Consider the following 25,009-nt stretch of genomic DNA (forward strand, 5'->3'; position numbering starts at 1 on the left):
AATATTAACTACACTTGGATGTCACATGATGCATTGTTGGAGGTGGAGTTGACCCCTTAGGGCTGGACCTTGACCCTCATGACTTGTGAATTTTATGTATAGATATGTCACACACTAATGTATTTCACACTGAGTCGAAACGTCGCACGATTGGTGGATAAACACTGAAGTAACATTGAAGGCATTGAGTGCTGCGGTCATCTCTTTATCTTGTTGGTTACCTGAGGCCCAACAGGCTAGGCCCCAACACTGCCGTCACCGTCACCGTCTGGACTAACTAAGAAGTCTTAGTGAGTAGTGCTGTCTTACCTATGGATTTAACTATAGATGTTTGCATATAATTTATACATTTAAAACAATCTAAAACTACATATACATATAATTATTAAAAAGAACTTAACACTACTGTAGCTCATATTGAAAAAAATCATCAAGATGGTCCCTTCAAGTTCAGAGGTTTGCTGCAATTTGTTTAAATTATCATTCTGTAAGGCTTTGTTCACATCTGCTTTAGAGGTTTCGTTAAGGGGCTTCCATCACATATTCTGTTAAAGCGGCTCTGTTACCAGATAACCCCTATTAAACTAGGCACATATACTGGTAGGGGTGATCCTGCAGTTTAAAATAATACCTGTCGGCTCCACGGTTGTTGATAAAATTATACTTTTATTTCTTTGCTGGCAGGCAATTTCGAGCACCAGGAGGTGGGCTTTTTCACTACGAGCACCGCTATGCGATGCCTATTGATGTCTAAACACCCCCCTCACTTTTAAGAATTCATCTAAACCTTTTTTAAAACTGTCCACTGTTCCTGCTGTGACCACGTCCTGAGGAAGTCTATTCCACAGATTCACAGTTCTTAAAGTAAAGAAGCTTTGACACTTCTGGAGACTGAACTTTTTCTTCTCCAGTCGGTATGACGCTTCTGTATTTTCTCTCTTCTCTGTCAGGCAGGGAGCTGACGGGCTCCTGATCTCTGACCTTCTAAACACTCATTAAAGCTCAGTTCTTATATTACTGATAAGAATGTGGCTTAAAGAAGTGTTTAGACCTTTTAGTAATTTAGATAAGGGTTGTTAGATGACGACAGAAAGTGAAAGTACCATCCGCACAGCTAGAAAAACTGTTAACCGTTTGTGCCAGAACGGCTCAATATTTTTAATAAAGACCAATTGAAAAAAAAAATTTTTAACACTAAATGAGTAAAATACAATCATAAAAAATTTGTCCCCGAAGGTTTACATAGCCTTTATTTCACAGACGCCTGAAAAATCCAGACATGAATTTTCTCATGCTTTTAAATAAATATTTAATATTTATTATGGATCATTATTAGTAATTTGAAAGCACCATTCATTTATTTAATCTAAAAGGGGTGTGTGCATGCATAATATAAAACAATAAAGGTACAATGTGCATGATCTTAGTAACAGACTGGTACAGAGGGGGAGAGAACTTACTGTATATTTGCTATGAATTAGCCCACACCCCTAATATAGCAGCTGTCATTTTACTCATGTTCTTGTTGCATACTTTAAATAACATTTTATTGCCACAGCTTGGGAACCAATCAGCTGGGTGCCCATGGTACTCAGGATCTTTGGACAGCTCTAGAAATCAACAAGACTCTAATCAGTCTATATCTATATGATAACAATGTCACAGATGAAGGCACACATGAGATGGTCGAATACCTACAGAAAAATACTTCACTTGAGGAACTACAGTAAGCCAGTCTTTTTAACTATATTTCTGCTCTTTTCTTCTGTCATATACAAAGTGCCTTAAAAAAGTATTCATACTCCTTGAACATTTCCACATTTTTTCATGTTACACCCACAAACTTAAATGTATGTTTTGGGGATTGTATGTGATAGACCAAAAGAAAGTAGCAAACGTGTGAAATTAAAAGACAATGATACATGTTTTTCAAAATTGAATAAACAAAAATCCAGAAAGTTAGGCATGCATTTGTACCATTCCTTTGTAGCTCTGGCTGTATGTTTAGGGTCGTTGTCCTGCTGGAAGGTAAACCTCAGCCCCAGTCTGAAGACTTTTGCAGCCTCTTCCAGGTTTGCCCTGTATTTAGCTTCATCCATCTTCCTATCAACTCTGACCAGCTTCCCTGTCCCTTCTGAAAAAATTGTGTGTTCAGGGTGATGTGCGGTGTTAGATTTCCGGCAAACATTGCGTTTTTCATTTAGGCAAAATAGTTTAACTTTGGTCTCATCTGACCATAGCACCTTCTTCCACATGTTTTATGAGTCCCCTACATGGCTTGTGACAAACTGCAAATAGGAATTCTTATGACTTGCTTTCAAAAGTGTCTTTCTTCTTGCCACTCTCACATAAAGGCCAGATTAGTGGAGTACACGACTAAAAGTTGCCCTGTGGACAGATTCTCCCACCTAAGCTTTGGATCTCTGCAGCTCATCCAGAGTGACCATGGGCCTCTTGGATGCTTCTCTAATTAGTGCTATCAGTTTAGGTGGCCATGTCTTGGTACAGTAGGTTTGCAGTTGTGCTATACTCCTATTTTCAGATGATGGATTGAACAGAACTCTGTGAGATGTTCAGAGCTTGGGATATTTTATTTATAACCTAACCCTGCTTTACACTTCTCTGCAACTTTATCCCTGACCTGTTTCCTTGGTTTTCATGATGCTATTTAATCACTAATGTTCACTAACAAACCTCTGAGGCTTTCACAGAACAGCTGTAGTTACACTGAGAATACATTATACACAGGTGGACTCTGTTTACTAATTAGGTGAGTTCTGAAGGCAATTGGTCACACTGGATTTTATTTAGGGGTAGTGTAGTTTTCAGACTTTTATTTATAAAAAAATGTCAAAAACCATACATCATTTTCTTTTCACTTCACACATACTTGGGGTATGAATACTTTTTCAAGGCACTATACTATATACTATTTGCAATAGATTACCGTATTTTCCGGCGTATAAGACGACTTTCTAACACTAGAAATTATTTTCAAAACTTGGGGGTCGTCTTATACATGCCGGGTATACTCAAATCTGATGGTATATTCTAACCCCCAGGCGTTCCCATGGTGACAGGGATGCTTGCCTGGGGGTTAGAATATACACGGCCCCGCAGCTCACAGGAGTACATTTATAAACTGTGATCCGTAACTTTAACTTTAATCAGCGCTCATCTCTTTACTAGGGTACCTTACTCTCAGCTCCGATAACAGGCAGGGCGGGCGGCGCTCACTCACTGACGTCACATGCATGCTCCTCCCACTAGGCGGCGCAGGCGCGTGACGTCAGTGAGTGAGCGCTGTCCGCACTGCCTGTTACCGGAGCTGAGAGTAAGGTACCCTAGTAAAGAGATGAGCACTGATTAAAGTTAAAGTTACGGATTACAGTTTATAAATGTACTCCTCTAAGCGTCGGGGAGGGGGATCTGTGATGGCACTGTTATGGGGAGGGGGATCTATGGATGGCACTGTTTAGGGGGGATCTGTGGATGGCACTGTTATGGGGAGGGGGATCTGTGGATGGCACTGTTATGGGGAGGGGGATCTGTGGATGGCACTGTCATGGGGGGGATCTGTGGATGGCACTGTTATGGGGAGGGGGATCTGTGGATGGCACTGTTATGGGGAGGGGGATCTGTGGATGGCACTGTTTAGGAGGGATCTGTGGATGACACTGTTGTAGGGAGGGGGATCTGTGGATAACACTGTCATGGGGTGGATCTGTGGATGACACATATATGGCATAAGATGCTATATAGTGTCATCCACTGCCCCCCCCCCCCCCATAGCAGTGCCATTCACAGATCCCCCTCCTCATAACAGTGCCATCCACAGATCCCAGTCAGTTCCCTGGACTGGAGAAGATCGTCTTGAAGACAGGGAGGGCTGGGCATTTAGGGGTATTCTTATACGTCGAGTATAGCCCAAACCCTATATTTTAAATGGAAAAGTTGGGGGTCGTCTTATACGCCCAGTCGTGTTATACGCCGGAAAATACGGTACATGAGAAGTGATTAAGGATAAAAGCAACTTATGGTATATTAGTTACATTTCAGTAATGTTATGGTAGTTGCCAGACAAATGCATTTAAAAAAGTTATCCTAGGATCTTTATACTTTTTAGAAAACATAGAAGGAGGCTTATTAATGGCTACAGTATATGTCACAAAACAGTCATTCAAATGTTTCAAAATTTTGGCACAGATCTCATCCACACAAAAATTAGCGATTTTTGGCCATTTTCCATCACTCTGGCCGCATTATGAAAAGTGTGTGTGATTTAGCAGAAGAAATGTGCACAGCCCAACAGATTTACTATCATTTATGCTAGAACTTGATAAGTTTGTTGCATCTAACTCCAGCGCAGTTTGGGCTAAAACCAACGTACCAAAGTCTAACCCCTGTTTAACACTAGATGTCATGCTATAACCAATTTGACAGGTCTGTCATGTTCCATTGTTGTAACAGATGTGGATTGAACTTGACCTACAATTGATGAGATGAATAATGCAGCATCCAAATTTTTTCTGGGCATGTAATAAAAACTGAAAACAGAATGAAATCTAATAAAAATGCAAACTGCTTTAAAGATTGCACTAAATTAGATGTTAAATGTGTGCATCTAAGATTATATATATATATAATATCTCTTCTCAAATGAAGTCAATCTAACATTGTAGTAATAGTCATTACAGTTTGAAATGAATTGAAGGGGTTCTCCGGGAATTAGGTAAATGAAAATACTTAAATATTACTTTATTATAAATACATTCCTAAATTCCTATCATTAGTTGGCTAGTTCTGTCTAGGGAACAATCATTAGGAGAAATAAAATGGCTGCCGTCCTATTAGTACACAGAAAACCTGTCCTAATCACACAGGAGGACATGTTACTTCAGAGCAGTGATCCAAAGAGCTGCCTCATCTTCCTCTATGATCCTGAATACAGTTTAATATGATCTTCAGCTAAATCTCTGTAGAAATGGAGTTCATGAGGAGTCATGAAGTACAGAGAGGAGGGTGATGTGGATAACGGTCAGCTGCACTTGTATACAGTCTCCATTACCACAGTCTGTCCTCTCTGTACTTCATGTCTCCTCATGGACTCCATTCCCACAGAGATTCAGTTAAAGTTCTTAAAATCTGTATTCAGGATCATAACCCCTGACAAGTAGGAGAGGAAGATGAGGCGGCTCTTTACCTCAGTGCTCGGAAGTAACATGTCCTCCTGTATGATTAGGACAGGTTTTGTGTGTATTAATACGATGGTGGCCATTTTGTTTCTCCTAATGATTGCTCACCTAAACAAAATGAGCCATTATAAATAATGAAAGGTATATGGGAATATATTTACAATAAAGTAATATTTAAGTATTTTCATTTTCTAAATTCACGGAGAACCCCTTTAAGGCTACTTAACACTTGCGTTTTGGATTCCGCTTGTGAGATCCGTTTGAGGGCTCTCACAAGCGGCCCCGAACTGATCCGTTCATCCCCCAATGCATTCTGAATGGATAAGGATCCGTTCAGAATGCATCAGTTTGGCTCCGTTCCGCCTCCATTCCGCTCTGGAGGCGGACACCAAAACGCAGCTTGCAGCTTTTTGGTGTCCGCCTGGCCGTGCGGAGCCAAACGGATCTGTCCTGACTTACAATGCAAGTCAATGGGGACGGATCCGTTTGACGTTGACACAATATGGTGCAATTGCAAACGGATCCGTCCCCCATTGACTTTCAATGTAAAGTCAGGAGTCCCTATTAATATACCATCGGATCGGAGTTTTCTCCAATCCGATGGTATATTTTAACTTGAAGCGTCCCCATCACCATGGGAACGCCTCTATGTTAGAATATACCATCGGATTTGAGTTAGATCGTGAAAACTCAGATCCGACAGTATATTCTAACACAGAGGCGTTCCCATAGTGATGGGGACGCTTCAAGTTAGAATATACTAAGAACTGTGTACATAACTGCCCCCTGCTGCCTGGCAGCACCCAATCTCTTACAGGGAGCTGTGATCAGCACAATTAACCCCTCAGGTGCCGCACCTGAGGGGTTAATTGTGCGTATCATAGTTCCCTGTAAGAGATCAGGTGCTGCCAGGCAGCAGGGGCCAGACCCCCCTGCCTCCCAGGTTTTAAATTCATTGGTGGCCAGTGCGGCCCCCCATCCCTCCCCGGTATTAAATTCATTGGTGGCCAGTGCGGCCCCCCTCCCTCCCCAGTATTAAATTCATTGGTGGCCAGTGCGGCCCCCCCCCCCTCCCTCCCCTGTATTAAATTCATTGGTGGCCAGTGCGGCCCCCCCTCCCTCCCTCCCCAGTATTAAATTCATTGGTGGCCAGTGCGGCCTCCCCTCCCCCCCCTAATTAAAATCACCCCCCCATCATTGGTGGCAGCAGAGAGTTCCGATCGGAGTCCCAGTTTAATCGCTGGGGCTCCGATCGGTTACCACGGCAACCGGGACGCTACTGCAGTCCTGGCTGCCATGGTTACTTAGCAATTTTAGAAGCATTATACTTAACTGCGCTGTTTGTGGCCGGCCGGGCGCTCCTCCTACTGGTAAGTGACAGGTCTGTGCTATAAGCAATGCGCCGCACAGACCTTTCAGAGGAGCGCCCGGCCGGCCACAGACAGCGCAGGTAAGTATAATGCTTCTAAAATTGCTAAGTAACCATAGATAAAAGTGTTATTATGAAAAAGCACTGAAGAATTTTAGGCTACCACCAAAAAATTTTTGTAGAAAATTGATCTATGGAGCACAAGGAGAGATGTATAACTATATATACTAGAGATGAGCAAATCAATTCTGTCAATATGGAATTCATCCTGATTTTTTTATTTTTTGGGATACTAACAAACCAAATATTTTGAGAGAGACCCACATGTGGAAAACATGTGCAATTCATCTTTCAGGATGTAGGTAATGAGCAATACGAAAAGGTAAAAACCAAAGAAAGTGGAAATACGAGCTAAAATAATAACATGAAAATTAAATTGAATAAAAAAAAATAGAAAAATTAATAATGAGTGTAGAGAAGATATAGGAATCAAGATAATGATGAAAGGATAGAAAAAAAAATTATGTATGTGTGTCAGTGTAGAAAGAAAAAAAGAGTGGAAAACAGATGGGGGGTGGAAGAAGGACCCTATTGCCATATACTACCTGAGAAAGTGGGTGCAATTTACCGTAACTAAAAGAAAGAGAAAAGGTAAAAATGTATCACATGATTACAAAGGCAATGATGCAAATCAACACATAATGTTATATTCGCGGTTAAGTCCCCGTGGGGTTAAGCTGTCCAAAGTATGGATCCAATAGGCTTTGCGTTTTTTAAGAAGTTCGATTTGATTCCCACCCCATCGTGGACGGGCTACACGTTCGATAACCTGGTATCGAAGTTGAGAGTTGTGGTGTTCCATTTTTTTTTTTTAAATGATCCGGTATTGGGGGCCAAATTTTTTCGCACTGCATGGTGGATTTATGGCTAGAAATGCGATCCCGAATGGGTTGGGTTTTCTCGCCGATGTACAACAGACCACATGGGCACTTTATCAAGTATACGACGAATGAAGTATCACAGGTGTAAAAATCTTTAATGGAAAATGTCTTACCAGTATGAGGATGATAGAATGTATTCCCCTTGATGACATTTGTACAACTAGGGAAATGTGCCCTTTTTCCTAGTACTAAGAAACTCTAATTAGATAGTCCCTAATGTTCCTGGATCTTTTAAGGCACATCAGAATTCAATCTCTGAATTCCTTGATCTCCGGGTAGGCTCTATGGAGGAGAGGCCAATGTTTCCTGATGGATTGTTGTAACATAGGTCCTATTGGGTGGTAGGTATGAATGAAAGGGATGCAATTAGTTTGTGTGGGTCGGTCACTGTGGCTACTGGGATTTGAGATTCTTGAGAGTTCCTTAGAAAGTAGTGTTGGTGGACATCCCCTTACACAAAATTTTACACTCATCTTGTGCAGTGATGGCCAGTTCGCAGTGTTCGCCCCGCCTCCGGGGGCTGTTCTTGGAACTGCCTGCTCCCGGAGACTGCATTTTATTTCAGACCGGCTCGTGCACAGGCAAAGGTAAGGACTTGAATAGAAGTGTATAACGAAAACCGGCACTCTACATCTGGTGGTAACGCTTAAAGAGCAATGTAGTCAGATAGGATGGTAAAAATATGCATTTATTGGTTGTCTATATCAATAGTATAGGGGAGGGTTAGGGAATATTAAAAGGGTAATAATAATAATAAAAATAGAAATAAAAATTGCAAAATGCAGAGGTGGGAGTGCAAAAATGGAGCAATGCGGTGGTCGTTACCACCTTCAATAGTTCATTATTACTCTGGTGGATAAATATCCCTTGTCAACAATTCGCAGTAGAAAGTGTGTATAAAATATATAAAATATTGCTGAGGCAAAAACAAATGCAGTGTTTCCCTGTTTAGGGATTGCTGGCCGGACACTGTTAGTGGTCGCAATATAAAAGGATGAAAAAGAAAAAAGATGGGGGTAATATACCAGTCGGGTGCTGCGCCTGGTGTGGCGTCCCACACACTGAGAAGGGCTGCACCCTGACTGTGGTTTACCTTCTTTGTAAGGTACGAGTGTCCCGGCTGCTGGAGCGTCCTTACTGCGCTCTGTGTTCTGTGATGGCTGTTTCGGTTCTTCGGCGTCCCACGTGGATGTGACGTCATTTGTATGGCGTCTCACGTGTCTTCACTGCGTTCAGTTCGTGGATGTTTGTAGAGCGGTCTTTTCGAACCAAACCGATCTTTTTGGATGCAATAGATTTGTGGAAGATCTGGATTGCGTCCGATTTTTTGGAACCGATTTTTTTAAGAATCAGATAAGGTCCGATTTTTTGGATTGTCTCTTATACTGTTAGCCTACTATGACATTAGATGTGTTTCATGAGTTGGATTTCACTGTTTTGATATTGGAGATCTAATGGTGTCAGTTATTGTCTATCTTCATTTATTCTTTTTCTTTCTTATTTGGAGGATTTTTGTCAGTTGATGTATTACTGTATCAGTCTTTAGTTGGGGATTTTATTGTTTTTGGTGAGAACAGCCATCACAGAACACAGAGCGCAGTAAGGACGCTCCAGCAGCCGGGACACTCGTACCTTACAAAGAAGGTAAACCACAGTCAGGGTGCAGCCCTTCTCAGTGTGTGGGACGCCACACCAGGGGCAGTACCCGACTGGTATATTACCCCCATCTTTTTTCTTTTTCATCCTTTTTTATACACTAACAGTGTCCGGCCAGCAATCCCTAAACAGGGAAACACTGCATTTGTTTTTGCCTCAGCAATATTTTATATATTTTATACACACTTTCTACTGCGAATTGTTGACAAGGGACATTTATCCACTAGAGTGGTAATGAACTATTGAAGGTGGTAACCACCACCATACGACCACCGCATTGCTCCATTTTTGCACTCCCACCTCTGCATTTTGCAATTTTTATTTCTATTTTTATTATTATTATTATTATTACCCTTTTAATATTCCCTAACCCTCCCCTATACTATTGATATAGACAACCAATAAAAGCATATTTTTACCATCCTATCTGTCTACATTGCTCTTTAAGCGTTACCACCAGATGTAGAGTGCCGGTTTTCGTTATACACTTCTATTGCATACCCCCCTTCTCTGATTGGGTGAATCAGTCTAAACCTAGAGCACCTAGACATTGTATTGGTCAGGTGAGCCACCAGCAACCCACTTTTTTCTGTATACTTACAGGTAAGGACTTACCTGTGCCTCGCCGGACTTGTCAGTTAAGATGGCAGATCGCATGTGTTCGCTGGCGAACACTGCGAACTGGCCATCTCTAATCTTGTGAAGTTTGGATGCTGGATCGGTGACTATACGATTTAATGCGAGTAAATTGGGATATGGGTTAGGAATTTTTAGTTTTAAGTGGGTAGCAACTTGTGTAGTGTAGTAGGCAATTCTTATCAGTGGGTTTGGTGTAGAGGTCAGTGGATAGAAAGCCCATGTTGTCTTCCTTAAAAATAGTGTCAAGGAAGCTGACTGACTCACTTTGGAAGTGCCTGTCCAAATGCAAAAGATGTAATCTATGTAGCGATGCCAACATATGGCGTATGCAAAAAAAGAGGGGATTAGTATAGATTAAGTCCTTTTCATACACCGCCAGCTTAGGGGTTTATTAGGAATGGTGTTTAAAACACCGGTCTTAATAAATGTGCCTCTTAATATTTTTAATTTATTTTTTTCACTTTTTTAAATTTATTTTTTACTTGATAACTTTTAGCCCCCTCTTGCTCTCTTGTGTCATTCACCACAATAGAGATCTATTATGGTGAATGAGATTCTGACATACTAACTCCTGAGCTGTGCCTTATGCACAGCTTAGCAGGCAGCTTACCATGGCAGGCCTGTAAACCTTTAGCAGGCCCCAGGCTGTCATGGTAACTGATTAGGGTCTCCGATTGGAAGGCAGAGGGAGCTGCATCCTCCTGCCTAACCTCACAGATGCTGCGATCGGCCTCTGAGGGGTTAAATAACTGGTTTCAGAGTCATTGCTCATCCTGGTCATTGTAGACAGGTGCCTGCTGTATTATACCGACGACATCCGCCACATATGGAGCGGACTTAGCACAGCAGCTCGCTTGATACAATTCAATGTGCATAATGCCATAAATGTACGGCATTATGTGTTAAGGGGTTAAATAGCCAGTTGCAAATGTGAGGCTGGCTTACCTATTTTACTTGTTATGCTATGTAAGTATGTTTAAAAGGCTGAATGATGACTGGAAGGCTATGATGTAGAAAACACCTTTTGGAAAGAAATCTGCAGTTAAAAAAGGAAATGTTAAAGAAGTTGTCCGGGATCACAGTCTTTTTAACTAACATTAGTATTCACAGTTAAATGTATCTGTAAGGTCCCCCTGAAGGTTCCCAGTTTTTTTTTTCACTCCTCCGGGTCCCCGAAGCTGCGCTCGGTAATGTTTACATTGCAGCGCTCCCTCTATGTCATTTCCTGCCGCACTGCCTTATGGGTCCTACAAGGCAGTGCGACTCTGTAGATTGACGTCTCGATCCCAACCATGGGAGGCGTGTCTACAGGACATGGGAGGCGTGTCTACAGGACATGGGAGGCGTGCTTACCGAATTCATGCAGTGTACATGCAGATGAGAGGCGTGCACTATGCTAAACAGCAGCGTTCCCTGCCTCCAAATCAACCTCCTTCAGCCCAGAATAACGCCCCTCTGTGCCCGGTGACGTAACAGAGGGGCGTTCTTTAGCGATGCCAGTTCCCTCCTACAAAACAGCCTCCTTGAGCACTCCAGAACGCCTCTCTGTGCCGGTGACGTCACCGGGCTCTCTAAGCGGAAGATGAGGCTTAGCACACCAGTAAGGAGTCCGGTACGTCACCAGCTGAACAAAAATAACACTTCCGGTCCGCAAATCCAGTCTGAGGAATGGGGGCATCAGAATAAAGAAATAAAGGTAGAACCCACATATATGTAGGCTGTTAGTGAAAAGCAGCCTATTTACTAATAATCACCGAACCCGGACAACCCCTTTAACATGTCTGGATTGGAAATATAATGTATACTCAATGCTTTGATTTTGGAAGTTCCTCAAGGTAAACTGGCCTGCATTGTCTTGAAGATGTGAACGGAAAAATAAAAAAATTATGGCTCCGGGGTCAGCAAAGGGTTACATACACAGATTCGGCTGAACTAGTATTTGTATGAGGGCAGGGCCGCTGATAGAAATCATGGGGCCCCGTACAGCATACATGACGGGGCCCCCTTCAGCTCCACCCCCTGATCCCTCCTTCAGCCACATCCCTGGCCCCGCCCTTGGCCCCTCCCCAGACGCCGCCTTGAAACAACATGCAGATTTGTCTACAAGTGATATTTATTTTTCTCCAGCCAGTTATAAGTTTTATTATCCAAAAAAACATAAGTAATGTGGATGACACTTATGGGGGGATCTGTGGATGACACTTATGGGGGGATCTGTGGATGACACTTATGGGGGGGGGTCTGTGGATGACACTTATGGGGGGGGGGGGGGTCTGTGGATGACACTTATGGGGGGTCGTCTGTGAATGGCGCTGTTATGGAGGGGATCTGTGAATGGCACTGTTATGGAGGGGATCTGTGGATGGCACTGTTATGGAGGGGCTCTGTGGATGGCACTGTTATGGAGATCCCCCCCCGCCACTCACAGTAGTATACATTAATAAATCGGTGCAGCCGTGCAGGCTGCAGACAGTAACTTTAATTTTAGCACAGGCACAGCGCTCATCTCTTTACTAAAATACTACCTTACATTCAGCTCCTGCCTCCTCCCTCCACCCTCCAGCCTCCAGTAACAAGTGCGGGCGGCAGCGCTCACTCACTGACGTCACGCGCCTGCGCCGCCTAGTGGGAGGAGCAGGCGTGTGACGTCAGTGAGTGAGCGCCGCCCCCACACTGCCTGCTGTTACTGGAGCCAGCCCACTGACAGCAAAAAAATTAAAATGGCTCGGGAGTCGGCAGCCCGGGCCCCCCTGCCAGCCGGGCCCGGTACAACTGGGCCAGCTGTACTGGCCTATCAGCGGCCCTGTATGAGGGAGCCAGGAGGGAGTCGGGAGACATAGCTGTCGGATGAATGATTATTCTGCCGACAGCTATTGAATTCGTATTGCTGACCTAAGATTGAAACCTCTATACAGTCCTGGTCAAAAGTTTAAGACCACTTGAAAAATGGCAAAAAATCATATTTTACATTGTTGGATCTTAACAAGGTTCCAAGTAGAGCTTCAACATGCAACAAGAAGAAAGGAGAGTGAGACAAAACATTTTTTGAGCATTCAATTAATTGAAAATAACGATTAAATTGAAACAGGCTGTTTTTCAGCTAATCCAAATTTTAGGACCACATGCCTTTTAAAAGGCCAAATCTGTGCAAATATGTGGATTTATTGTCATTTTCTGCCAGGTAGTCACACGTTGGCATGGCAAAGGCAAAAATGCTCTCCCTTTTTGAACGTGGTCGGGTTGTTGAACTGCATAAGCAGGGTCTCTCACAGCGCGCAATTGCTGCTGAGGTGGGACGCAGTAAGGGCTCTTTCACACTTGCGTTGTCCGGATCCGGCATGTACTCCACTTGCCGGAATTACACTCCGGAAAAACGCAAGTGTACTGAAAGCATTTGAAGACGGAACCGTCTTCAAAATGCGTTCAGTGTTACTATGGCACCCAGGACGCTATTAAAGTCCTGGTTGCCATAGTAGGAGCGGGGAGCGGGGGAGCGGTATACTTACAGTCCGTGCGGCTCCCGGGGCGCTCCAGAATGACGTCAGGGCGCCCCATGCGCATGGATGACGTGTCCAATGCGATCACATGATCCATGCGCTTGGGGCGCCCTGACGTCACTCTGGAGCGCCCCGGGAGCCGCACGGACGGTAAGTATGCTGCTCCCCCGCTCCCCGCTACACTTTACCATGGCTGCCAGGACTTTAGCGTCCTGGCAGCCATGGTAACCATTCAGAAAAAGCTAAATGTCGGCTCCGGCAATGCGCCGAAACGACGTTTAGCTTAAGGCCGGATCCGGATCAATGCCTTTCAATGGGCATTAATTCCGGATCCGGCCTTGCGGCAAGTGTTCCGGATTTTTGGCTGGAGCAAAAAGCGCAGCATGCTGCGGTATTTTCTCCGGCCAAAAAACGTTCCGTTCCGGAACTGAAGACATCCTGATGCATCCTGAACGGATTTCTCTCCATTCAGAGTGCATTAGGATAATCCTGATCAGGATTCTTCCGGCATAGAGCCCCGACGACGGAACTCTATGCCGGAAGACAAGAACGCAAGTGTGAAAGAGCCCTAAGACAGTCATTTGGAATTTCTTAAATGAACCTGAGGGTTATGGAACAAAAAAGTCAAGTGGAAGACCACAAAAAATTTCATCAGCACTGAGCCGGAGGATCCAATTGATTGTCCGTCAAGACACTGGACGATCCTCGACCCAAATTAAGGCCCTTACTGGTGCTGACTGAAGCCCCATAACTATCAGACGGCATCTGAGACTGAAGGGCTTCAAAAACAAAAAACGTCTTCAAAGACCTCGTCTCCTTGAACGCCACAGAACTGCTCGTTTGGACTTTGCAAGAGAGCACCAAACATGGGACATTCAAAGGTGGAAGAAAGTTTTATTCTCTGATGAGAAAAAATTTAACCTTGATGGTCCTGATGGTTTCCAACGTTACTGGCATGACAAGCAGATCCCACCTGAGATGTCTTCTACCCGCCACAGTGGAGGGGGCGCCATAATGGTCTGGGGTGCTTTTTCCTTCAGTGGAACAATGGAGCTTCAGGAAGTGCAGGGGCGTCAAACGGCCGCTGGCTATGTCCAGATGTTGCAGAGAGCATTCCTCATGACTGAGGGCCCTCGTCTGTGTGGTAACGACTGGGTTTTTCAACAGGACAATGCTACAGTACAAAATGCCTGCAGGACAAGTGACTTCTTCCAGGAGAATAACATCACTCTTTTGGCCCATCCTGCGTGTTCCCCTGATCTAAATCCAATTGAGAACCTTTGGGGATGGATGGCAAGGGAAGTTTACAAAAATGGACAACAGTTCCAGACAGTAGATGGCCTTTGTGCGGCCGTCTTCACCACTTGGAGAAATGTTCCCACTCACCTCATGGAAACGCTTGCATCAAGCATGCCGAAACAAATTTTTGAAGTGATAAACAATAACGGTGGAGCTACTCATTACTGAGTTCATGTTTGGAAGTTGGATTTCTGTTTTGGGGGGGTTTAGTTTTTTTTTTTGAGGTGTGGTCCTAAACTTTTGATCAGCTGAAAAACAGCCTGTTTCAGTTTATTCGTTGTTTTTATTAAATTGAATGCTCAAAAAATGTTTTGTCTCACTCCCATTTCTTCTTGTTGCATTTTGAAGCTCTACTTGGAACCTTGTTAAGATCCACCCATGCTAAATATGATTTTTTGCCATTTTTCAAGTGGTCTTAAACTTTTGATCAAGACTGTATTTACAACACTGTTCACGGCTTTATTTTGCCTCACACAGGCTATAATTGTAATAATTTATATATTAACATATGTTTTTATCTCTAAACGATGTCTTTCAGTTTGTGTGGAAATAATTTTGGTGATGAAGGTCTCACAAACATACAGAAGCTGAAACACAACAAGAAAGAGCTAGAAGTTGTACTGCGGATTGTAGAGAATTTGGAGCTGTTTCAGTTTGTGGAGGAAAAAATTATTGAACTGAACAGGACACGAAAAAACTATCACCAAGAATATCTTAACAGCCTGCTTGGCGCTGTCCTGAAGGATCTGGAGATGAAGAACTGCAATAAACATCCCAAAATCACAGAGGAGAGCGTTGACAAACTGATTCAAATTATTAAAGAAGAACTTAAGCATGAAACACAGGAGGAGTAAGAATAATAACTCAGGATTGGGCTATTTTAAATTTTTTACTCCCAGCCTTCCCAGAGCCATAAGTTTTTATTTTTCTATTCACATATGTGGGCTTGTTTTTTGTGGGACAATTTGTACTTACTAATGGCACCATTTACTGTTGCATACTATTTGATTTTAATTTGATTGATTTGATTAGCATTTTTTGATATTTTCATATATATTTTAATATTTTACTTTTTTCTTTCTTTTACACATTTTAATAGTTCCCATACGGAACTTAAAAGAGCAATCATTAAATGGCCTCTCTTATAGGAATTTTGAGCTACCAGATGCCGTGGTCATATTTGGCCACGGCATCTGAGGGATTAAATATGTTAAGAAGGTCATGTGAATGTATTATTAGGTATTTAGAATTAATGTATAAGGTTGTGATATTCATTTGCAGTACCACAGTGCCATCTGGAGGCAGATGGCCAATATTTATTATTTTACCATTTGTTTTATGCCATGTCAAGGGTTAATATGACATCATTGTGTTATTAGCATGCGAATACACCCACCTTACCTGATTGGAAATCCATAATCTAGAAGGGGATGATTCTTAGATAAGGTGGGGAATAATTACTTGTGTGCAGAGGATTCATTCAATCAAGACCAAAAGAAAAACTCCAAAAGAAAACAATACCAGAAGAAACTTGGATTATTATTTTTTGGACTACTAGGAAAGTTCTTGAGAACTGGTCCCATCTGAACTCTGTCAACCTTTAACCCCGTAACATATATTGGGTTTACTGCTTGTGATATTAACAAGATATTTCTCTCTGTATATAGCCAAGAGTCCCCATACTGTGAGAATATATAGTGTCAAGTACCTCCATTATTCTCTTAGCAAAGATGCATATTGTTAATGGAAGATCTGACATTATTTGAAAAGAGGACTAAATCCTTGGAAAGTTATTTTCCATAGTCTGATTGCCGAGCTGAATATTTTATCATATTAATATCATATATTTTTGATTGGTCATAGGAAAACAGAGTCAAGGGATAACATTTATTTTCCTGTATAATCCGTGTTTTATTGTTTTAGCCTGTTTGATAAACAGAAGATCCTAAGTTTCTCTTGGTATATAAATTATTGGTCTGTTTGTTAAGGTATGACAATAGTTGTCAAAAGTAACTAAGTTGAACTGTGCTGGTGAGATAGAGGTGTGTTAGCACCACCATGTGGCATATTTTGGGTATTGATCTTATATTCTTTGTTTTATAATAAACGACATACCGTATTTTTCGCCCTATAAGACGCACCGGCCCATAAGACGCACCTAGGTTTTTGAGGAGGAAAATAAGAAAAAAAATATTTTGAACCAATAGGTGTGCTTTTGAACTAATTGTGGTCTGTGGATGGGACACTGTTATGGGGGATCTGTGGATGGCGAACTGTTATGGGGGATCTGTGGGTGACGCACTGTTATGGGGGATCTGTGGGTGACGCACTGTTATGGGGGATCCGTGGGTGACACTTATGGGGGATCCGTGGGTGACACTTATGGGGGATCTGTGGGTGACACTTATGGGGGATCTGTGGGTGGCTCTTATTGGGGTCTCTGGATGGCACTGTTATGGGGATCTGTGTATGACACTGTTATGGGGGGGATCTGTGGGTGACACATATATAGCATCTTATGCTATGTGTCATCCACAGATCCCCTCCATAACAGTGTCCCTGTAGTGAATGACCCTCAATACAAGGGGTGGGGGTCGCATCTGCTTTTATAATGACAGCGGGGCCCGTGCAGTGACTGTATTCTACTACACGGGCCCCGCTCACTGTATAATCGTATCTGTATTCTGTAATAGTTAATTGTGTATATAATGTAATCGCATAATCAGCGCTACTTACCACTACAAGCGCTCGGTAGGTAGCAGAGAGGAGGGAGGAGGCAGGCCGGGAGGACGGGCGCTGGCAGCGTGAGTCACTACATCATGCGCCCACGCCGCCTGCTTCATTCATAAAGTGGGCGGCGCAGGCGCGTGACGTAGTGAGTGACGCGCCGCCCGCCCATCCTCCCGGCCTGCCTCTTCCCTCCTCTCTGCTACCTACCGAGCGCTTTTAGTTGTAAGTAGCGCTGATTATGCGATTACATTATATACACAATTAAGTATTACAGAATACAGATACGATTATACAGTGAGCGGGGCCCGTGTAGTAGAATACAGTCACTGCACGGGCATTATAAATGCAGATGCCGGCCCCCAGCCCCTCCTCCCTCACAGCTGATACACCCGCCGCGCGGCATCGCGGCGGGTGTATCATTGAAAATACGGCAAAATCAGCAGCATTCGCCCCATAAGACGCATTGCTATTTTCCCCCACTTTTGGGGGGGAAAAAGTGCGTCTTATAGGGCGAAAAATACGGTATATATTTTGCATATACAATTGTCCCTTTGTTTCACTGCTTGCACAAATCAAATTAAGATACTCGATAAAAGAACTTAGAGGCGTTTATGTCCGCCTGAAGGATCATATAATTTTTTTTATATATATATATATATATATATATATATATATATATATTTGATCCTCTCTTTTATATGAAGATTCTTTTTATATAAAAGATATATGACACAGGTGTTGTACCCCAACCGATTTGATACTGATGACCCACCCGGCGGATAGGTAACAATATCTTAAACCTGGACAGTCTTTTAACCACCATATGTTTCATATATATATATATATATATATATATATATATTCAAAAGATGAGGCAGCTCAGCCGCATTTCGTGATGCGCAGGTCTAACCACTTCAGTAGAAATTGTACCCTTTCCCCTTCCTTCCCTCCCCCCTACTCCCCTGTCTAACGTCTTGTCTGTCTATATGTTACTGAGATTTTACATGTCCATTTAGATATGTCTAACTCATATTCTCCCATGAGCCATACTATGTGATAATGGGTGTATACCCAACACAGTTCTGTGGACATAATGTTTAAATTGTTAAACACTTTTTAAAATTTGCATATGTCTTTATTTTAGCTGTACCGAAAAAATTTCAATAAAAATCTTAATTTGAAAAAAAGATGAGGCAGCACTCCAGTAGATAAGGTGAAAAACGGTGGACCCTTTATTGACCCCTCTGCAATGTTTCAACCGCTTAATGCAGTCTTTATCAAGACTTGCATTGAGCGGTAGAAACGTTGCAGAGGGGTCAATAAAGGGTCCACCGTTTTTCACCTTATCTACTGGAGTGCTGCCTCATCTTTTGAATATATATCATCTTATTAGCTGTTGAGCCTGCGGTTTGGAGGATTTTGCACCTGTGGTCTATTGGACTAGTGCTGCTGTCTGAATTTTTGTTTGATATATATATAAAAAGCGGGCAGCACTCCATAAAGTAAAATGAAAAAGAAATGTATTCACCCATAAGGCAATGCAACGTTTCGGCTCAGTGCTAGAGCCTTCCTCAAGCAATGTGTTCAGACAAAGTGCTCAGTATATATAGCAAACTCAATCAATGTGCCAAATTACAATCAAATAACAAACAATCACAAGAATAAACAATGACATATAATAAATATACCAACACGACACATATCAAATGTGGGAGTGATTACAATACATGACAAAAATCTATTTCATGTGTAAAAGCCATTACAGACAACCATGATTCTCAATAAATACATAAATTATTATAAATAGCATGATTGTGTGTCATGTGTACTCAATTAACTAAAGTGACAAGTGCTTACTGCATGATGCATCAAACGGAGAAAGGAGGGAGGAGAAACCAGGGGTATGGCGGCGTCCAGCTACCCATCGCCTGCTTCGGCGTGCCCCATGCGACAGTGCGCATGTCAGGATGACGTATGCTAGTTTCATCATCACCAGATGACAGGCGTGTCTGTGCGTCTGCGCCCTATGTTCTTGATGTCCAAGCGGCCATATTGAGTAAGGGAGTATCGCATGAACAATCTAGCACATGTGTATCGTACATCATAATAACCAAATCAAACCGGCTGGTGAGTCCCGAAGCAGAGCTCTATTGATAAGCTATCTGCAACTAATGTAGAGAGATGGCTGTACGGGACCAAATGAGCACATCCATATCCTGAACAGACATGGAGCCCTCCTCTGTGGTCATGGACTAGACACAAGCCCGCACGTTAATGGGTCAAATAGATAAATTTACCTCTCTTGGCTCTCTGTGTCTGCAGTGACAGCTGCTCACTTGGCTTTCCTCCTCTTCTCCTGCGCCGATGGACAGCCTCCTTTCTGCAGTTTCGTGCCATTAGCCGGCGCATGCGCATAAGCTAGAAAAAGCAGTAGTCGAGGCTCACCTGGTCCCGGTCTGAGATGGAGGCATGGAAATTCGCCAGGAAATGTAGATAAAAGAGGAGATCGAGCTTCCAAACGACCATATAAATGCTTTAATAAAAAAAACGTGCTAAAATCCGGACATGTACATCAGGTCTATGCGTTTCAGATAAACAAATTCAGATCTTTACTCATGACAACATGATGGTGTGAGACACTGACCTTAAATAAGGGGCAGGTCAAACATACCAGGTGGACACAATCATCACATAGCTCCACCTTTAACACATAAAAACATATGCTAAAATTAAAAAGAAAAAGAGGAAGATCTTCAAAGGAAACAAAAAAGTGTACCACGGTCAATAATGCAATATAAGATCATGCCTACGATTAAGACATGTTGGTACACAAGTACCCATAGTAAAGATCCAGTACGATTCTCTATTTAAAAGAGCTCTCCTATGATCACCTCCACGTTTGGGAAATTTAACCCGTTCCACTCCTTGCACCACAAGGCTACTAGTATCACCTGCATGACAAGCCGCATAATGTGAACTGACCGCAGAAACATTTCGGGTCAGCCCATGTGGAATGTCAGAAATATGTTGGCGAATTCTAGTTTTAAGGCTGTTAGAAGTACAGCCTATATACTGTAGGCGGCATGTCATGCAGGTGATACAGTATACCACAAAGCTGGTATTGCAGTTGATATATTGTTTCAAAGTAAAAGTTTTTGGGTTGGAAACAGAGACAACAGTTTGGCCAATGGAAAGGTGCTTGCAACAAGTGCAGATACGATGTCCGCACTTATAATTGCCTTTGAAGCGTAGCCAACTCTGCTGTGTCTGCAAATCATCCATGAACAAACTGGGGCTGATACGTTGGCCCAGAGTTGGAGCTCGGCGAGCAATGCATTTAATGTTTGAGCTGAAAACATCAGACCACTGCTCGTCCATACGCAGCAGGGACAGATTTTTTCTGATTATATGACGGATCTTATTAAATTCTGCACTGTAGCTCGTAGAGAAAACCGGGGCTCTGTTCTTTGAGACCTCACTGTTGAAGTTGGGACAGCTGCTGGCCCTATTCTGTGGAAAAACTAAATCTATCCGTGGTTTGGATTTGACTTGTGCCGCGGCCTGTTGTAAACTGCTATTGCTGTAACCACGGGCAACAAGGCGCTCAGCAGCTGGGTTGAGCTCCTCCCTGAAGCCCGTGTCACAGTGCGCATGCCCCGGCCAAGGAAGTCAGCGCGCAGGCGCGGGATCTCACTGAGGGGGAGAGAAAACCGATGGGCGGGCAGAGGAAGAGGCTGGGCGGGGATAAGAGCCGAAGAGGCAGAGCTGCCTGGGCACCAACGCGGTGGACGCCGCCCCTGGGCACTTGCGAGCCCTCATTTACATATGCATCAAAGTTCGTTTTTGGCAGTTTTACAAGTCCACAAAAGCATATAAAGGTACCGTTTTAATCATCTGTGTTGCGGCTCCAGCGCTATGGGTACTGTTAAAAAGGGGTAAATGTGCTGACAGACTCCCTTTAAATGTAAAAAACTATATGTATTTGGCATCGCTGTAATCGTATTGACTCAGAGAATAAAGATATTATGTTATTTATGCCGAAAAATGAATGCCACATAACTTATAATGAAAAAACATAGTGGCAGTATTGCTGTTTTTCCCATCTCCCTCCCAGAAAGAGCTAATAAAAGTTAATCAGAAAGTTATGTGTACCCCAAAATAGCACCATTAAAACTACAATTTATTGCACACAAAAAACAAGCCCTCGTACAGCTTTATAGACTGAAAAATAAAAAAGTTATAGCTCTTAGAAGGCGACGATGAAAAAAGGAAGAAAAACACTTAGTCAGTAAGGTCCAAAACAGGCTGGTCACTAAGGGGTTAATAACTATGGTATTACTGTGCTTGATTAGCCAGAAAACTTACCTGATCTAAACCCCATAGAGAATCTATGGGGTATTGTCAAGAGTAAGATGAGACAGGGGTGTAGCAAGAGGTTAGAGATGAGCGAATTTCATATTTTGAAATTCGGTCACGCTTCTTTTGGTGTTAAAAGCAGAATTGCGTTATGGATTCCGTTACCACGGACCATAACGCAATTCTATGACGGAATGCATAACGGAAAAGCCTTTAGGGGCATTCCGTTATTCATTCCGTCATAATAGAAGTTTATGGTCTGCATAACGGATCCGTCCCTTTTCCGTTATGCAGGGGAGTCCTCTCCTGCATAATGGAAACGGGTTGGATCCATTATGCAGGCCATAGACTTCTATTATGACGGAATGAATAACGAAATGCTTCTAAAGGCATTCCGTCATAGAACAGAGTTATGGTCCGTGGTAACAGAATCCATAACGCAATGCTGCTTTTATTACCAAACGAAGTGTTAACGAATTTCATAACATGAAATTCGCTCATCTCTACAAGGGGGGGGGGAGATGGGTGCCAGGCAGTTCATTTCCATGATGAAGCAGCGAGCCGTTCGCTCCCTGCTTCACTGTTCTGCTGACCTCCGGAGCTCCCCTGTCAGACCACACATCGTTCTGCTGGCTGGGAGGGGGGAGGAGCACTGAAAGCCCGGGAATCAGCAGCGCGGATGTGTGTGGGAGCGCGTAGGGAAACAGGCAAGTTTTTGTGTGTTTTTTTTTCCTTTGATGTAACTGGAAAGGGCACTGGGGGCTACAAGGAGGACATAACTCTGTGAGGGGGCACAAAAGTAGGCATTACTACACTTAGGGGGCACATATCTGGCCATAACTACAGTGAGAGAGCACATATCTGGTCATAACTACTGTGAGGGGACACAAAAGTGGAGACACCCAGCTTATACCAGCATTGTCCATTGGCATGCTGACTGCAGGAATGTCTGCCAGAGCTGTTGCCCGTTCAATGAATGCTCATTTCTCTACCATAAGCCGTCTCCAAAGGCGTTTCAGAGAATTTGGCAGTACATCTAACCTGCCTCACAACCGCAGACCACATGTAACCACACCAGCCCCCGACCTCCACATCCAGCATGTTCACCTCCATGATCGTCTGAGACCAGTCACCCGGATAGCTGCAGCAACAATCGGTTTGCATAATTAATTTTTGCACAAACTGTCAGAAACCATCTCAGGGAAGCTCATCTGCATGCTCATCGTCCTCATCGGGGTCTGGAACTGACTACAGTTCATCGTCGTAACCGACTTGAGTGGGCAAATGTTCACATTCAATGGCGTCTGGCATGTTGGAGAGGCGTTCTGTTCACGGATGAGTCCTGGTTTTCATTGTTCAGGGCAGATGGCAGACAGCGTGTGTGGCGTCGTGTGGATGAGCGGTTTGCTGATGTCAACTTGTGGATCGAGTGGCCCACGGTGGAGGTGGGGTTATGGTATGGGCAGGCGTATGTTATGGACAACGAACACAAGTGCATTTTATTGATTGCATTTTAAATGCACAAAGATACCGTGACGAAATCCTGAGGTCCATTGTTATGCCATCGATCCACGAGTCGACCATCACCTCATGTTGCAGCATGATAATGCACGGCCCCATATTGCAAGGATCTGTACACAATTCAAGGAAGCTGAAAACATCCCAGTTCTTGCATGGCCAGCATACTCACCGGACATGTCACCCATTGAGCATGATTGGGATGCTCTGGATTGGCGTATACGACAGCGTGTTCCAGTTCCTGCCAATATTCTGCAACTTCGCACAGCTATTGAAGAGGACTGGACCAACATTCCACAGGCCACAATCAACAACCTGATCAACTCTATGCGACGGAGATGTGTTGCACTGCGTGAGGCAAATGGTGGCCACACCAGATACTGACTGGTTTTCTGACACCCCCTCAATAAGGCAAAACTGTGCACATTTCAGAGTGGTCTTTTATTGTGGGCAGTCTAAGGCACACCTGTGCAATATTCATGCTGTCTAATCAGCACCTTGATATGCCACACCTGTGAGGTGGGATGGATTATCTCGGCAAAGGAGAAGTGCTCACTAACACAGATTTAGACAGATTTGTGAACAATATTTGAGAGTAATGGGTCTTTTGTGTATGTAGAAAGTGTTTTAAGTCTTTGAGTTCAGCTCATGCAAAATGGGAGCAAAACCAAAAAAAAGTGTTGCGTTTATATTTTTGGTCAGTGTATATAATTATATATAGGAGATACCATGCTCCATACCACTATATACAAGAAGATGTAGAACTTATACCAGCCGTACATATATAATTATATACAGGGGGGACTGAGAACCCTCAGGGCCCCGAGCAAAATAGATCAAGGGCCCCCTTCCAGGCCCCACCCATGTTCTGCCTCCAGCCACATCCATATCCCGCCTCCACCCCCCGCTCGCGGTCGCACCGCAATCGTTACACCCCTGATCCCATCACTAGAGAAATACAGCGCCCCATACCGCTAACATCCAGTGACGTCTCCTTTGATGTAGATGTTCTGTTCTCGTCTTCTCCTTTCAGACCAGACCACCATTTTGTCGCTATTTTCCGTCTCTGCAATTTGACAACAAAGAAAAAAAAAATCTTAGTTTACTACTTTTCCATCATCCTCCCATCTTCTAGACAAATCATCCTACTACCCCCAATACTGTGCTGCTGTGCTCCCCAATACTATACTGCAGAAACAGATAATACCCCTGATAATACTAGTACCACACAGAGCCCCCCATATAAAATACCCCTTCTTTGTGGCCTCAGTAGAAGCCCCCATAGTGCCCCATAATAATGTGCCAGTAACAAGTGCCTCCCATAGATGCCCCCCCCCCAATCATGCCTCCGGCCTCTGATGGGCTGCTGGCACAAGGCCCGCAGTCTATCAGAAGAACAGGGAAGGGAGACGCCTCTCCGTCCCCTGCCCCACAGCACAGCCATCTGTATCGCTGTCATGAGGACGGCGATACAAATGACTATGGAGATGAATACTTCCACAATGGAAGCGTTCATTTCCCTGTAACCTGCTGCCGCGGGCCCCCTTCCCGGCTGGGCCATCGGACTATGTCCAAGGTACCCAACCGCTCAATCCGCCCCTGATTATATATAGGAGATACCCAGGTTATACCAACATGGTCCATATCACTATATACAAGAATAAGTATGACTTATACAAGCTGTACATATATAATTATATACAGGAGATGCTCAGGTTATACCAGCATGTTCCATATCACTATATACAAGAAGATGTATAACTTCTACCAGCTGTACATATATAACTATATACAGGAGATACCCAGGTT

The 25,009-nt window shown here is 43.5% G+C and overlaps 1 protein-coding gene across 1 annotated transcript in view; it reads left to right on the top strand.

Moving 5' to 3' along the window:
- LOC120985128 overlaps positions 1-15,490 on the top strand; it is a 54,120-nt gene extending 38,630 nt beyond the window's left edge. Inside the window, exons 9-10 of the mRNA XM_040413485.1 lie at positions 1,559-1,726; positions 15,135-15,490. Of these exons, the coding sequence (XP_040269419.1) occupies positions 1,559-1,726; positions 15,135-15,450 (484 nt within the window). The 3' untranslated portion in view covers positions 15,451-15,490. The remainder of the gene's footprint in view (positions 1-1,558; positions 1,727-15,134) is intronic.
- The last annotated feature ends 9,519 nt before the right edge of the window (positions 15,491-25,009 follow it).

This window comes from Bufo bufo, chromosome 1, assembly GCF_905171765.1.
Source record: "Bufo bufo chromosome 1, aBufBuf1.1, whole genome shotgun sequence".
Classification (NCBI taxonomy): domain Eukaryota; kingdom Metazoa; phylum Chordata; class Amphibia; order Anura; family Bufonidae; genus Bufo; species Bufo bufo.